At 38.9% G+C, this 14,161-nt stretch overlaps 1 protein-coding gene across 2 annotated transcripts in view; it reads right to left on the reverse strand.

The window, feature by feature from the left end:
- Positions 1-14,161, reverse strand: part of ANKRD17 (ankyrin repeat domain 17) — a 63,077-nt gene that overhangs the window by 4,022 nt on the left and 44,894 nt on the right. For both annotated transcript variants that reach the window (XM_004941181.5, XM_040699742.2), the window contains exons 19-30: positions 12,959-13,101; positions 12,044-12,257; positions 10,997-11,172; positions 10,047-10,209; positions 9,395-9,490; positions 8,308-8,424; positions 7,334-7,505; positions 6,030-6,477; positions 4,901-5,056; positions 4,640-4,789; positions 2,515-4,163; positions 611-808 (exon numbers count right to left, since the gene is read on the reverse strand). In XM_004941181.5, the coding sequence (XP_004941238.1) occupies positions 611-808; positions 2,515-4,163; positions 4,640-4,789; positions 4,901-5,056; positions 6,030-6,477; positions 7,334-7,505; positions 8,308-8,424; positions 9,395-9,490; positions 10,047-10,209; positions 10,997-11,172; positions 12,044-12,257; positions 12,959-13,101 (3,682 nt within the window). The remainder of the gene's footprint in view (positions 1-610; positions 809-2,514; positions 4,164-4,639; positions 4,790-4,900; positions 5,057-6,029; positions 6,478-7,333; positions 7,506-8,307; positions 8,425-9,394; positions 9,491-10,046; positions 10,210-10,996; positions 11,173-12,043; positions 12,258-12,958; positions 13,102-14,161) is intronic.

The raw sequence follows: 14,161 nt of genomic DNA on the forward strand, positions 1-14,161 counted from the left end.
TGCACTGCAACAGACTGCTCAAAATTCAAACTAACCGTCATTGTACAACAAAAGAGGATCTGAGGAGTATGTTCAAAAGCATAGCTGCAATTTATTGTGTTTTTGTTTGTTTTTAATCTGGAGATGCTGGCTGGTTGTTTTTTGTTTTTATATTTGCTACTAAAACAGATTAACTTGTTCCCGGAATAAGTCAGCATTCAATAGAACTTTTTCTGCCCAAGATCTCTGCTACATAGGGCAGAAATGGAAAAAGGTACCAGAACTTGCCATAAGCAGCCTCCCTTGAAACACATTATACAGTTTTGTTTTAACAACATCAAGAATACCAGCTTATCTGCAGAACTGGCTTTAGTAAAGTATCACTACAGGATTTACACTACTTACACTTCAAATAATACCCTCACAACATTATCACATATATCAGCATTCCAGGGTTATTGGCAACAAGAATAAGGAACTCCAATAGCATGACAAAAATCACAGCTGCTGAAAAAGCCTTCCTAAAATAGAAGTCTTAATAGGTAGTAGTAACAGGTAACACAAGGCTGCCTTCTTTTGTTTTGTTTAAATACAAAAGCTTCTCAACTACTTCCAGCTGAGTAGAACTCACCATTTGATGCTGATGAACATGGAGGCAATAAACTAAGTGGGGAAAAATGCTGTCTGTTAAAATTAGCAGCTGCAGGTGCTCCACCAAGAGGTGCCCCAGGTGCATATATCTGACCTCCCGAAAGGTTTGAGGCAAAGTTACCCAGGTGTGTAGACGAAGGTGTTACAGGAGCATAGGGTGAATCCATACTGACAATACCTAAAAAAGAAATTGGCAGAAGCAACTCCCATTATTGTCAGATGAAAAAGACCTCCCATTTAAGGGAAAAATGAGAACTTGTATCCAACCAGTCATGATTTTCTCGTATTATTTTCAAGATAATTGGAAGTCTTAAGCTCCATGCTTTGTAAATCTTGACAATATGCAGCAATTATGCAGTACATACACCACAAATGATTCACATTATCATACAGATACCTTAAATGGCACTAAATTAAAGAACAGAATGCATGTCCTCATAGAGAGGACATCAGAAAGATAACTGCAACTTAAATTTTGTAGGTTTAGAAACCAGGAATTTATACAGAGGGAAGCTGAAATAATACTGAAAATTTGAAGGTTTATCATACACATTTTATCGTGCTAGAAAACAAGAATATGTATATATACATCTTTTATATACATCAAGAGTGATGTGTTGTTTTTCAAACTCAGGGATACGTTTTCACTTGCAAAAGAACGACAAAATGACCAAGCGGCAACAATTCTGCAAGAGCCCTTTCTCGCTGAGGTATCCAGATTATAGACATTATTTACCCCTTACTATTCTCCTCAAAGAAGAAATGGAAAATCAATGTAAAAATTTAAGATTCAAACAGCATTAAAGAAAGCTTAATGCTCAACTGCTGCAGTACCTTGATCTTTCTCTTATTTATAGAACTATTTAAACATTATTTTAGTCATACTAGTGAATGACTTCTAGCTAAGTGGCAGAAGAATAAAATACTTCAGTATCTGCCTCCTTTGCACCATCCTTTATGAAGTCTTTTTTCAGACAGGTTCTTTAGGCTTTTTTGGGGGGGGGGGGGGGGGGGGGGGGGGGGGGCGGGGGCTACTTTCTTATTAACTAACATGACATTTCCTGACACTGTAGACATTTTCAACTTCACCCACTGCACCTGCAGGCTTCGGAAACTGCACAGATCATGGTATAACTGCGGTTAGAACACACCTCAGGAACTATTCAACACCATGACATTTACAGAGTCTGGAAAACTAGCTGTTAAATTTCTTGATTCATGAATTAAGCTGTATTACCAACACGGAGATCCTAGTAAAACAAGCGCAGATGGTAAGAACTGCATGGTATGTACTTTCTGGGAGCTACAAAACAAATTCTGTAACAACCTCTTGGCTCCTATTTGTGCAGAAGGCTAAAAACCTTCCTACACTATTCAGCAAGTCCACATAATTAGTTTGTTTGTTTTTTTTTTAAATTGAATTTAGTATTTAAGATACACCTCTCATTAAGTCCACATTAAAACACGGATATTCTTATCCTAACACTTTGAAGAGGGTACACATTTTTCTATAGTCTAAGAACAAGTAGTAAGTTATCAAAAACTGGAATAGTTATTAGCTTGTGGTACAGAAGTGAAAATAATAGTAAAGTGCTTTGTTATCTCAGCTATAGCAATACAGCGGAACAGCAAAAAGAACACAGCTTCACTTCCATCAAGCTTATCAGCTGGTAATGGGTATGGATTTGACAGGGGTCACTTAAAGAAGAACTACACTTACAGAAACAAGAATGATAAATAGTGTTAGAGCACGCTTTCATTGCGGAGCAGACATTACTGTGACTGATCATAAAAGCTGAGGCGGAACACAGTAAGCCTTCAAAACAAAAACATGCAGCGATTATTAGAAGAAAATTACCACGTATAAACACAAGCCAGACTTACCTGAGGGACTTGGAGCTGGCCTCTGTAACGGGGGCCTAAAACCTGGGGCTTTGGAAGTATCAGACTGATGTAAAGGCTCTGAATTTGGCAAAAATGAAGACTTTCCTGATAGCATAGACTCTGGTGTTGTCTGAGATGAAACGACAGAACCACCCCAGAAGGCATGAGCAGACGTAGGATTGTTTTCAAACAATGTACTAAAGGGCCCAAATGGTAAAGTAGCACTGAAATTGTTACCCATGGACTTGTTCGCTGGATGGGCTGAATTCTGAGAAGCACTTTGTGTACTTAAGGTAGAAGGAAGCTGCACTGAAGAAGGAACGCTGGGGGGCCTTTTGATATGATTAACATTGAGGACTGCAACAGAAGAATTTTGCACAGGAGCTGGATTCTTATGGACGCTGCCAGTTCCATGGACAGGTGGTCTGATGGCAGGGGTTTCCATCTTAGCTGCAGGCTGAGAAGACCCCATTGATGTCTGAGACATGGGATAGGTCATTGGGGCATTTGTTGGACCTGCCACAGGAGCAGATGAGCTTGTCACTGCTAAATTCGGAGGCACAAGCATTCGAGGATCTGGTGCAGGAACCTGAGGTTGCTGAAGAGGGGGCCTTGCCTCTTGCAGAGGAGCTCCTGGAGGCTGCTGATGAGCAGGGTGCACAGAAGAACTCCCAGAACTTGTACTGGGCTGCCTAGTACTGGTCGAGCTGCTTGTTTCTACTGCTGGCGGACTACCCACTTCCTGATCAGATGAAGGTGCACCTTTATTTGGAGAGGTTGCTGCACAGTCTGAAGGACTGCTTCTAGAAACGCCTGCTGGCTGTGCCGGAGGAGAAGGCGATGATGGGGAAGATGCAGGGTAGTGTTCTTTGGCAGTAGGAATTGGATATGTGGCATTCGTAGCCGCTGTGCTGGTGTTACTTGCTGTGGTCGTCACCGTGGTTGTCGTGGCATTTGACGTCTTCACAACAGTAACAAAAAGCTGCCTTCTGACTGAAGGTGAACTTGGACTGCCATTTGCAGAAGAACCAGGCACAGTAGAAGCCACTGAACTTGTTGTAGCTGTTGGACTAGTTGTCAAAGAACTTGCTGAATTCACCTGAGAACCACTGCTGTTCTGACTGTTATGGCGAGGCACCATGTGAGGTTTAGGCGAATTGGTAGCTCTTGCAGGGCTCAACGGCCTAACAGGAAATGGACCCCATGTGGACTGAGCTGGTGGGAAAGTACCTCCAAAGTGCGTCATGGGCAACCGAGGCGGACGGATTTGCTGGAAAGTCTGAGCAGCGAGTAGAGCGTGTGCAAACTGCGGAGGAGGATATGCTAATGGAAGAGAGACTTGGAAACCAGGTCGCACATTATTCACTGGATTCTTAATGGTTTTGTGATTAGATGCTGAAGAAATTGCAGGCACGGTGAGTGCAGAGGCAGTCTGAGATGTTGATGAAGCAGCTACGGTGGTCACTTTGATTCCCACAAGAGAACTGTTAGCAGCTGTAGTGGCGGCAGGTGCTGATGTCCCTATTTTGGAGTTTGCAGATGAACTTTTCAAGCGGTTCTTTGGAATAAGTTCATCAATTTCTTTATCTGGATCCTTAATCAGAGCATTAATCAACTGTGTGGCCTGTCTTGTTGATTCCGTGCCACCCCTGAAGAACAAAAGAAGAGGAAAAGGAAAGTGAATTTTGAACATCTGTACACAATGAAGTACCTCAAGAACAGGATCCAGCCAATCTTTCTGTCATACTAACAGATACAAAAAACAGAGGCTGCCTTTTTTGTTGCTGATAGTTATTTAAGAAACTAAAATTGAGTACTCTAACCCAGAAAACACTGTCTAGTTAGAAAACTGACTTGTCTTAATAAGTGGGCATATTTAGAGATGCAAAATCAAATGCATTTACACCTTCCCCATCTTGCCTTCAAAGTCTTTTGTACAAATGCAAAGGTACAAGATTTGCACTTCATCTCTGTTTCTGCTACCCTATTTGTCTTCCCTGTCCAGAAGCAACACGTGTACCTTTCAAGGAACAATCCAGGTCGAACAGATTCGTCTATACAGATAAGCATGTTTTGCAATGAAAAAAATCCTCACAGGAATGAACAAATAGAACGGTCTGTTTACCTTATTGTTATTATTCTATCTCCAGTTTTGTCCTTCTGTTTGTCAATGTCTATGTGTGCTCCCGTGCATTCACGTATAGCATTGATATTACATCCTCCTCTGCCAATGACTCTGGAAATGACAGTTGATGGAACAGAAACCTTCTTGGATCTATAGGAAAAAAGAAACAACATTAGCTGGGAAATGCTTCAAACGGCATGAAGTAATGGGCAGATTAGCCAAAAGAACGTAAGGAGGAAATTAGGGAAAAGTTCAGCTTACCTTCTTACAACTTCCTTCCATCCTTCTTCCCTTTTTTGACCACGTTTAGGGCTAGCAATGGTAAGCTTTCCATTTGGAGAAGAAAGGGGGGAAGGACCAGATTTTGTGCAAGTAGACAAGGAATTACTTGTCACTTCACTGATGACTTCAGACAACCTTTAAAAGAAATTAATTTCTATTAAAATGCAGGCTAGCAAAGAAAACCAGAAGAATGACTCCCACTAGGCCCAGTCTGAACCCTGTCAAAACTAATTCCTCTTTTAGCAAACCAAACAAACAAATAAAAATGCACAAACCATGTTAACATGGAGTTAAAATTAAGTGATTATCACACCTCTGGTCCCCAGAAACCTTTCAGTAAAACATTACTATGGTGTTTTGCAGATCATCCACTACAAAACAGCAACACTGCTTTTGAAGGCTAAAATGGTATTTGTATTCCAAGAGCTGGAATTGACAAGGAAGAAATTCCTACTACTCAGGACACCTTCCATTAAAACAGCATGGTGCAGTGAAAGGCAAGCTCTCAGTGCTAAGACCTCGTCTTCTCACAATTCCCATACAGGGAATGAAATGGTATGCCATATCTTGGAATAAGTACTTCTCACTAGCAGTTAAAGATCTTGAGCGTATCTAATTTGTACCTTCAAACTGTTTCACGTTCCAGAGCTAGCAAAGCTCTCTAATTAGCTCTGTTAATTTTACTAATAAAATTGTAGCTCTTAAAAACAGTAGAGTACTTCCAGATTGTCTCCAGCTCAAACCTTTCTAAGTGAAACCCTGAGAAGCCTTGGGCAAGATAGCACAAAGCAAAGTAACTACTACATAGCTCAGAAGCACTATACTAAGAGGTGGCTTGAATTGAAATGCCTGCATTTCTGAACAACCTAACAATTCCCTACATTTCAGATCCGTGACAACAAACCTTCCTTCAGAGCCTACTACTCAGAGCTCGTGTTAAATTTCAACAATTATTATACGCCTTTATTACACTCCTCACACACCTCTATGGCTTCATCCACTTCCTAAAAACTGATCTAAATACATAACTCTATGCAGATAACCGTGCAGTTTCCAAATGTAGTGCAATAACCACTTTAAATAGGCATTTGGTGTCACAGCAACTTACTTTATGGATGATTTGCCAGTAACTGCTTTCTTCTCATCCTTTGGACAAGTAACAAGAACCGATGGTTGCTTTTTGTTGCTCTGTGTGTTAGTAACGGCTGTGGAAGAATGATTGTCACTTTTGTGGCTGCTGTTGCTATTGCTGCTTTCGTCGCTACAGCTGGAAATCCTCATGTTGTCACTATCACCACTTTCACTAGTACTGCTGCTCTTAGATTCACCATTTACTTTTTCTGGTTGGTTATAAGAAATTGGGAGCTGGTCATCAAATATGATCTGAACATTATCAGGGGCTACTTTGTTTTTCCTGTTTTTTCTTTTGGAGCTTGTTGTGGTGATGGTATTATTCCTTTTCCCATGAGAACCTGCTAAAGTTGTCCAAGTTGCAGATATACCTATGGTGGTTGTAGTGGTAGCACTAGGAGGCTCCATTGGGACCTCTGGATCATCTGGTGGAAGAATATAAAACAGTACTAATTTAGAAAGAAACCTCGTATGGCTCTGTGCTCCAAATAACACTTACCAAGTTAAATGTTGCACAAACAACTTTAAAAGACTCCAAGAATCAAGCAGAATCTCTAACAAAGCCAGTATCTGTACAACTACTAAACATGTCATACCACCAAACTTCTTGCCTTGTTTATTGTAACTCATCTAATATTTCATTCTGATCTTGGAATAAGTGTAGCAGGAATTCATTAAGTGTAAAACTAAATTCAAGCATGGAAAGATGGAGACAAAAGCAATTACAGGAATAACAAGTACATGAAACAACAGATAAAAGTTGTCACCAGTACCTCCCTTTCTTTTAGCTTATCAGCACAACCTAACAGTCAGTAAAGACTATTTCTTAGCACACCACAGAAGATGCAGCTCAACACCACAAGATACAGAACAGCCAATATTTAGATAGATAAGACAACATATTTAGAATTTTATGGTTACCAGGTTTGTTTGTTTATTTTTTAACTGGATGAAAATTATCATTCTGTTTGTGAGCAAAAAAAAATTGGCCAGGTTTCACTTAGTAGGACCTGGAAGTAAAAACATGCCAAAACATTTCCTGTGGTGAAGTTAATTTGTAACTCTCACTGAACCTGCTGTCAGCAATCCTTAGCCATAACAAGACAGAAGTGATAATAAGACAGAAATGCAGGGTCATCTATTGGTTTCAAGGTAAACTACTAAAGGCTCAGCAGGTGACAAAGACGACTGTACTCAAGTTTTGACAAGAAAAGCCACTGGGAGACTGGAAATAAAAACTAAGAGGTACGTTTCACAAATAAGGCAAGTGGTTGAAATCACCTTCAGCTTTTAGCTTCTCTTTCTCCTGAGCAGCTTGAAGTTCAAAATTTTCTTTAGTTTTTGCTTCAATTTCTTCTAATTTTCTTCTTTGTTCTTCTTTTTTCTTCCTCCGTTTCTCCTTTCTTTTCTCTCTTTTAGCAGCCAAAGCCAATCTCCTACTTTCTTCCCGTAGCTAAAATTAAAGCACATTACAATGTGTTCCATGCATTTAAAAAAAAAAAGCAAATGCTTTCCATTTCCTGAGAAGCTGAACTTGCATTCTAGACTAACACATTTATAAAGTCAGCTAAATTCTGTGAGCTATATTTCTACATTTACTTCTTCCAAACAGATTGTTTACCCGTGTTAACAGAAGGTTGATGTAGAAATAGAGAACACCATCTTAAATGAGTTTTCCAGAACATGTTTTCAGGATTCTAAGACTACCATGTTCGTCTTAGCAGTGCTGCCCCAACACACTCATTTCCCTTTCAAAGGTTAGGATGTGCCACCTTTTTAGCTAGGTTGGATATAAAATGCGCACTCATTTGACACTACACTTCTACATAGGTTTTTTTTTTTAATAACATCTCTACTACAACACTATGGTTTCAAGGAATATTATCCATATATTTTGTTTTATTTAAGACACAAAATAGGATTGCGACCTCAAATCCATACTAATGTAACTGCAAAATGCTCACCTATTGTGTACTGGACATAAAAAAAACGTACTTCAAAATCCTTTTTTTGTACCGTATTACATAGAGAAAATATATTAGAGTACCTTAACCCAGTTTCTCTTAGTGGAAGTCAGAAGGGAAGATACAAAGGTAACCTGAACAACTAAACGTTCAGGTCTAGATGCTCCAACTATACTGATTACATATACTCCTATACTTCAATATGGACATTCACAGGTCTTCTGGTCTTGAAGGAATGTGAAACTGTAATCTTATCAAATAAATATTCCCAACACCAAACCCTTAACTTGCCTTCTCCAAGTCCAATTCCTCTAAAAGAATGCTTGCATTTTTGTTGGCTTCAGCAGCCTGTCTATCTTTGGCTTGAACAATTGATTCCATACACAAGTGGCACTTCTTCAGCATCTCCTAAAATAACAAAGTACATCAACATTTCATCTTAAAAAGTAAAAGTGCACGTTTAAAATATACACTCTCAAGCTTACACTACTAATTTACTGATTTCCTTACTTGGAAGGAAGACTTTTGATGGAGAAAAAAAGAACATTCTCCATTACTTCCAGTGCAATACTATTACAAAACATTCATAATTATACCAAGTTAATCTCTCATTGGCAAATACACTGCATAAGTTTCATTTACTGATTTTGAGTCACGAGCAGTAAGTGATGTGGCACCATCACAGATGAAATTCTCCTTCCATTCTTGAGTAAGACATGATCCCAAGTGCAAATTGTTATCAATGTAACCTTTCACCGCAGCTTGAAATTTCCTTTTCATGCCCAACTTTGCAAACTGATATCCAATTAACAGGTAGAACATGAAGTCAATAATTAATATCTCAGCATGTTTAAAGTGGTACAAAGACAGTTCATAACCTATGCCTGTTGAAGACAAAGTATTTATGAAATCAAAGGAGAAATGGTCTGAGAGGTGAAAGAACTGCACAAATTAAAAGGCCGTCACAAAACAAGGCTTAGCTTCCCACTCTCTCCCTGAAACACTTGGGAAATATTTTAACATGCTAGTATTGTAATACTTATAGACCTGTATTGGTTGCACAGCAGTAATTACTTTTACTGGGTGTTTAGCATCATGCAAGTGACCAGTGGTCACAGCCACTGGCAATAACATACATACCCATGACAGGGAGAACACCTGAAAATAGACACGCATAATAAGCAGCGCTGTCGTACCACCAAGGCTTATGAAGTTACACAGGCTGTGTGCTCCCATTTTTTCCAATATTTTTCTGAAAACTTTCAAATAGCCTCATCATTTGGCTGAAATCTAGTTTGCCAACAAAGTAGTATTTAAAACATCTACTCTCAAGTTGAGTCACAGTACTGTTTCTTCTGAAGCGTTCTTACAATCTTACCTTATCAGTAATGGTTGCTATGTATCTCATACATTCCGAATCAGATGGAAACTGGTTTACTTCTTTCACTAGGTAGCGCACCACTTTTACATGACCCTGAAGAAGGAATAGTCAAGCAATTAAAGGACCTGTTGTCGAGCTGGCTTTACAGCCTTATGTTCATATACTTCTATCTTCTCCTTTTGTCAGTATTCAAACATCTGGCTCTGTCTACTTATAGTTGTATATTCCACAATCATTAGCAATTTTTAAATTACTACTGAACTTGAACTACATTCAATTATCTCAAGTCAAGCTGGGCTAACTCCAAGTTGATTTTTAAAATGCTCATCCTCTTCTGCGTAAGAATTCATTTAAATGGTTTTTCTACTTCTGTTGCGTATTCCGCACCTCCATAGAAATACACTGTAATTTTCTGTTCTCAGATCCACGAAAATCGGACTCAGTAAAATGACCATAAAGAGAATTTCTACTAGAATTTAACACACATCATGCAGGTGACATGCACACCTATTTTTGAAGAGTCAATGCCAAGTACTATAAGTAGGTCACATCTTTAAAGACGCAGCTCAGTTACGTTCTGTTTATTCCTACTAAATATGGATGATTGAGACAACATTAATCAAAACCAAAGGTAAACTTCACATTCTACCTTTCGGAAGGCTGCCATAAGAGGAGTTATTTTCCTGTTATCAGCAGCATCCACATCTGCTCCGGCCTGGACTAGCAATTGGACAACATCTAGATGCCCTCCGTTTGCTGCCAGCCACAGTGGAGTATTCCCCTTCTTGTTACGCACATCGATGTGGGCTCCTCTACAAAAACAAACGTTCAGGCAAAACAATGGAGAGGATTTTAGTTACTTAAGTCAACAGGACTTGCAAAAGTTCATGCAATGCTTAAGAAAAATAGGCTAATTCAACACTCATTTTTACATAAAACATATGCATTCACAGAGAGCTTCAGCTTCAGAAATATTTTTAGATTCTCTAATGCTGTGAAAAGCCTACGCTCAGACTAAACGTATTTATTATACTCTGAATCATACTGTTTGTCAGTTGGGTCTGAAGCATTGCTAATTACCTCATTAACTTCCATCCATTAGTACACTCTATTCCTCAATAGCTTACTGAGAACAACTTGTAAAGTTGCAAGTGCAAGCCAATAGCCAGTGCCACTACTTGGAAAGGGACTTATCCAAAAGCTGTTCAAGAAACAATTATTATGAGTGCACTTGGTGATCAATCTCCAACAGATGAAACCATTAAGACTTGTGTTTTGTGCACTTCTGCTTTGCAATGACTTAACACTGACAGTTAAACTGAAGGCATCAGGGATGCAACCGCAAGAAATATCACCTTCACACGAAACGTTTCCAACACTCACAAGTTCATAAGACAGGAAGAATTCTATCAGTCCACAGAGGCAAAAGCAAGTACTCAAAAACCAAACACAACTTAGTTTGATCACTCTCACTAAACAGGATACGTAATTACTAATGGTCTAACAGAACTCTTCCCATTCCCTACCACATAGTGTATATTGCAACACAGAGATTAGAGACTGTTTTCTTAAAGCAGTGCACTTTCAAAAATACAGTACCTGCTAATAAGAAGTTCACAGAATTTGTAGTGCCCTTTGTCCGCTGCAATGGTTAAAGCTGTGTCTCTTGAGGAAGGTACCGGAGGAGCATTTACATCTGCACCTTTGTCCAGCAGAACTCTGCCTACTTCTGCATATCCACCAGAAGCAGCTTCCATTAATGGCGTGAGACCAGTCTACGATAAACACGCAGGAAAATCAAGCAAGTCATTTGAAAGAACTGGAAGGTGGGTTCACTTAAGAGCCAGGACTGATTTCTACTTCCAGCAGCATATTTCAAGTTGTGCTTTACAGCCCCACCTACCTGACTAGTTTTATAGTAGACTACCAGTATTTCAAAGGAGAGAAAACGTACACCTGCACAGAAAAGGAAGCACAACACGGTGCATAGGTGTCCTGCTGATGCAGTGTTCAGGAAGGTTCTTTGTCTGCTGATGTCACAGCATCTTAGAAATAGCACTGTCAACCTTATATGGTTGATGATCAGCATAAGTTTTGCTAAAAAAAAAACCCCAACACTTTTGTTTTTATCCTCATTAAGAGATGCTACACAGCAACATCCAAAAAGTGCCTGGCTAGGTGAAGGGGGACACGTTAACTTCTGACAGACACTCAAAATCCCACATTTCCTTTCAGTTCTCTGTTACCACCATGGATAGAAGCAGTTAGAGAAGGAGAAGAGACTAGACCTTAAGTACAACCTTGGCCAAGAATGTGACTTTCTAAATTCATTAAATACTTGCATTTTCTTAAGCTAATGGATTGCTGTTCTTGTAAACACCTGAAAAATTAAGTAAAGCTTCAGAAGAATTGCTTTTCTTTCAATGAGTTGTATATCTGTATAAATGCTAGCTCCTGAAGTACACCCACTGTTTTTATATTTTCTTTTTCTAGACAGTATCAGAAACTTGAAATTGATCTGTAGCAGACATCAACCTTGGTCATCCAATTAACTTACAAGGGGCACGTATAGAAGGCAATAAAGCCATCAGATGATAAGTCCTAACTTGCAAGTATCTCTTTTTTGGAGAGCAATTTGCCTCTTACCTTAGCTCTATGTTCCACATTTGCTTTTCTATCAAGGAGCAGGCTAACCACTTCAGTTCTCCCTTGGAAACAAGCCAGAGTTAGTGCTGTATTTCTATTGGTCTCTATCTGGGCATTTATATCAGAGCCCATGTCCAGTAATAACTTCACAGCAGCAGTGTGGCCATTCATGGCGGCCAACATTAAGGGAGAAATGCCCAATTTGCTACCAGTTCTGAAAGAAAAAATGAAGGAGTTTAAATCGCAATCACGTTCCTGAAATGACTTCAACAAAAACAGAGAAAATAGAGTATTTAACAAGAATGGAAGTCAGCAACACAGCAACTACAACTGGAGCCACAGAAGGTTCTTGTCAGCAACTTTGGACAAATATTTCTATTTCAAAGCATCGCAGGCATGTTAGATTCTAACTGCTGCAAATTTAAAGGCATCTCTTATGAGGAACTTAACTTCTGCTTAAACTTTTTATTTGACTTGTGCAATGCATGGTTGAACTACTCAGTGTATGAAGAGGCACTACATAGATGCAAACACACAGCAAATTCTTTCTTTAAATTACAGGCAAGAAACAAACATGCACACTTTTTTTAAAAAATTCTTTAACCCAGAAGTAATTTCAAACTAGCAGGACAACCAGAGAAAGATGAAATACTTTTTTTTTTAATCTTTAATCAAAGAGGACTGACATAACATGATGCATGGTGGAAGTTATCAAAACATACAGAAGGAGCTGGAAGTTAAGTGAGCACTGAAAAAGCAAAGTAAAAAACCTTTCCTTTCTACCTGAAGTCTACTACAAGTAAGACAGTTACATGGATATTTATCATGTAAGCACAAGCCAGCTTGTTCAATTTAGTTGCCCAGAAAGCCTTTCGAAAAGGGTAAAGACCACGAAGAAGTGAAAAGGGAACTTGCCTGGAATTGATTTCTGCCCCAGCATTTAGCAGAATCTTGATAATGTTCACGTAGCCACCAGAAGCAGCAAGGCTTAAAGGTGTATAATCTGAAACATTCCTGTGCTCTTTGTTTGCCCCTCGAGCTAGAAGCAACTCCACCACCTGTAGTATTTTAAAGAAATAACATCTGGTTTTCTCTCAAACTTGCAAGTCTACCTGATACAAATCTACTCATTGCTTTCAGAATCCTAAATGCACTGTTAACATCTCCCAACGTAAGGACAGCAATTTTGTTCATTTCCTTCACTGTACTCTTGGCTTCTGTGAAAGCTGAGACTAAAATTAAGATCCTAAAGCCAGTGTGAAACTCATTAAATATCAGTTACAACCACTCACTGACATGTCTAAAAGATTTATACCAAACTGCGTAACAAACATTTATCGCAGTTTTCTGGTCATTTCAGTCATTTTTAAGAATGGTAAGAATTTAATTTAAGAATTTTTAAGAACTACAAAAAAAAATAGATTTAGCTCAAAAGAAACATACAAAATAGTCTTGCTTTTTGTCACACTCAGTTCATTATCAAGTTAAAAGCTCATCTTCAAACCAAAGCTGAGGAGCAACCAAGAAGTTTCATGCTTTTATCTTTCATTCCCTGTTTACAGCGGGGCATCAGATTGTTGTACACTGTACACAAACCTCTCACAGGAGAGAGAGAAATTAACATTTGCATCATATTAACAACAAAAGTAATTTTTACATGTCTTCTTTACAGATTTATTTACAATTCAAGCAATTCCCAGCATTCTATATTGTATGTGAAGTCTATTTTCTGCAGTGAAGTTAATGCAGAACACTTGTCGGGAAACTGAACTCTGTGCCAAAATGAGTCAAAATGAACACAGATGAAAACTGACTGAGTTATCTCCAGTACAACAATATCTCATTGGCTCAATTTCAGGCTTCCAAGCATAAAACATATTTAGATTGGTCCTACACAGCTGAAATCAAGAGCTTTTCAATTTCAACATTATGCCTTGAAACCACAGGACAAACAAGCTGCCAGAACTAAACTTGGGCAAGGAGGTACACCCTAGTATCTTCACAACTGCCTAAGCCAAGTGTTTTCCAATTGTTCTTCAAAAGCCATTGAAGAAAACAGGATGCACTTCCCCAAGAAACATTGTTTGAGACAGACAAATGTCTCAAATCTGTAAAAAG

This window comes from Gallus gallus, chromosome 4 (genome assembly GCF_016699485.2).
Source record: "Gallus gallus isolate bGalGal1 chromosome 4, bGalGal1.mat.broiler.GRCg7b, whole genome shotgun sequence".
Lineage (NCBI taxonomy): Eukaryota > Metazoa > Chordata > Aves > Galliformes > Phasianidae > Gallus > Gallus gallus.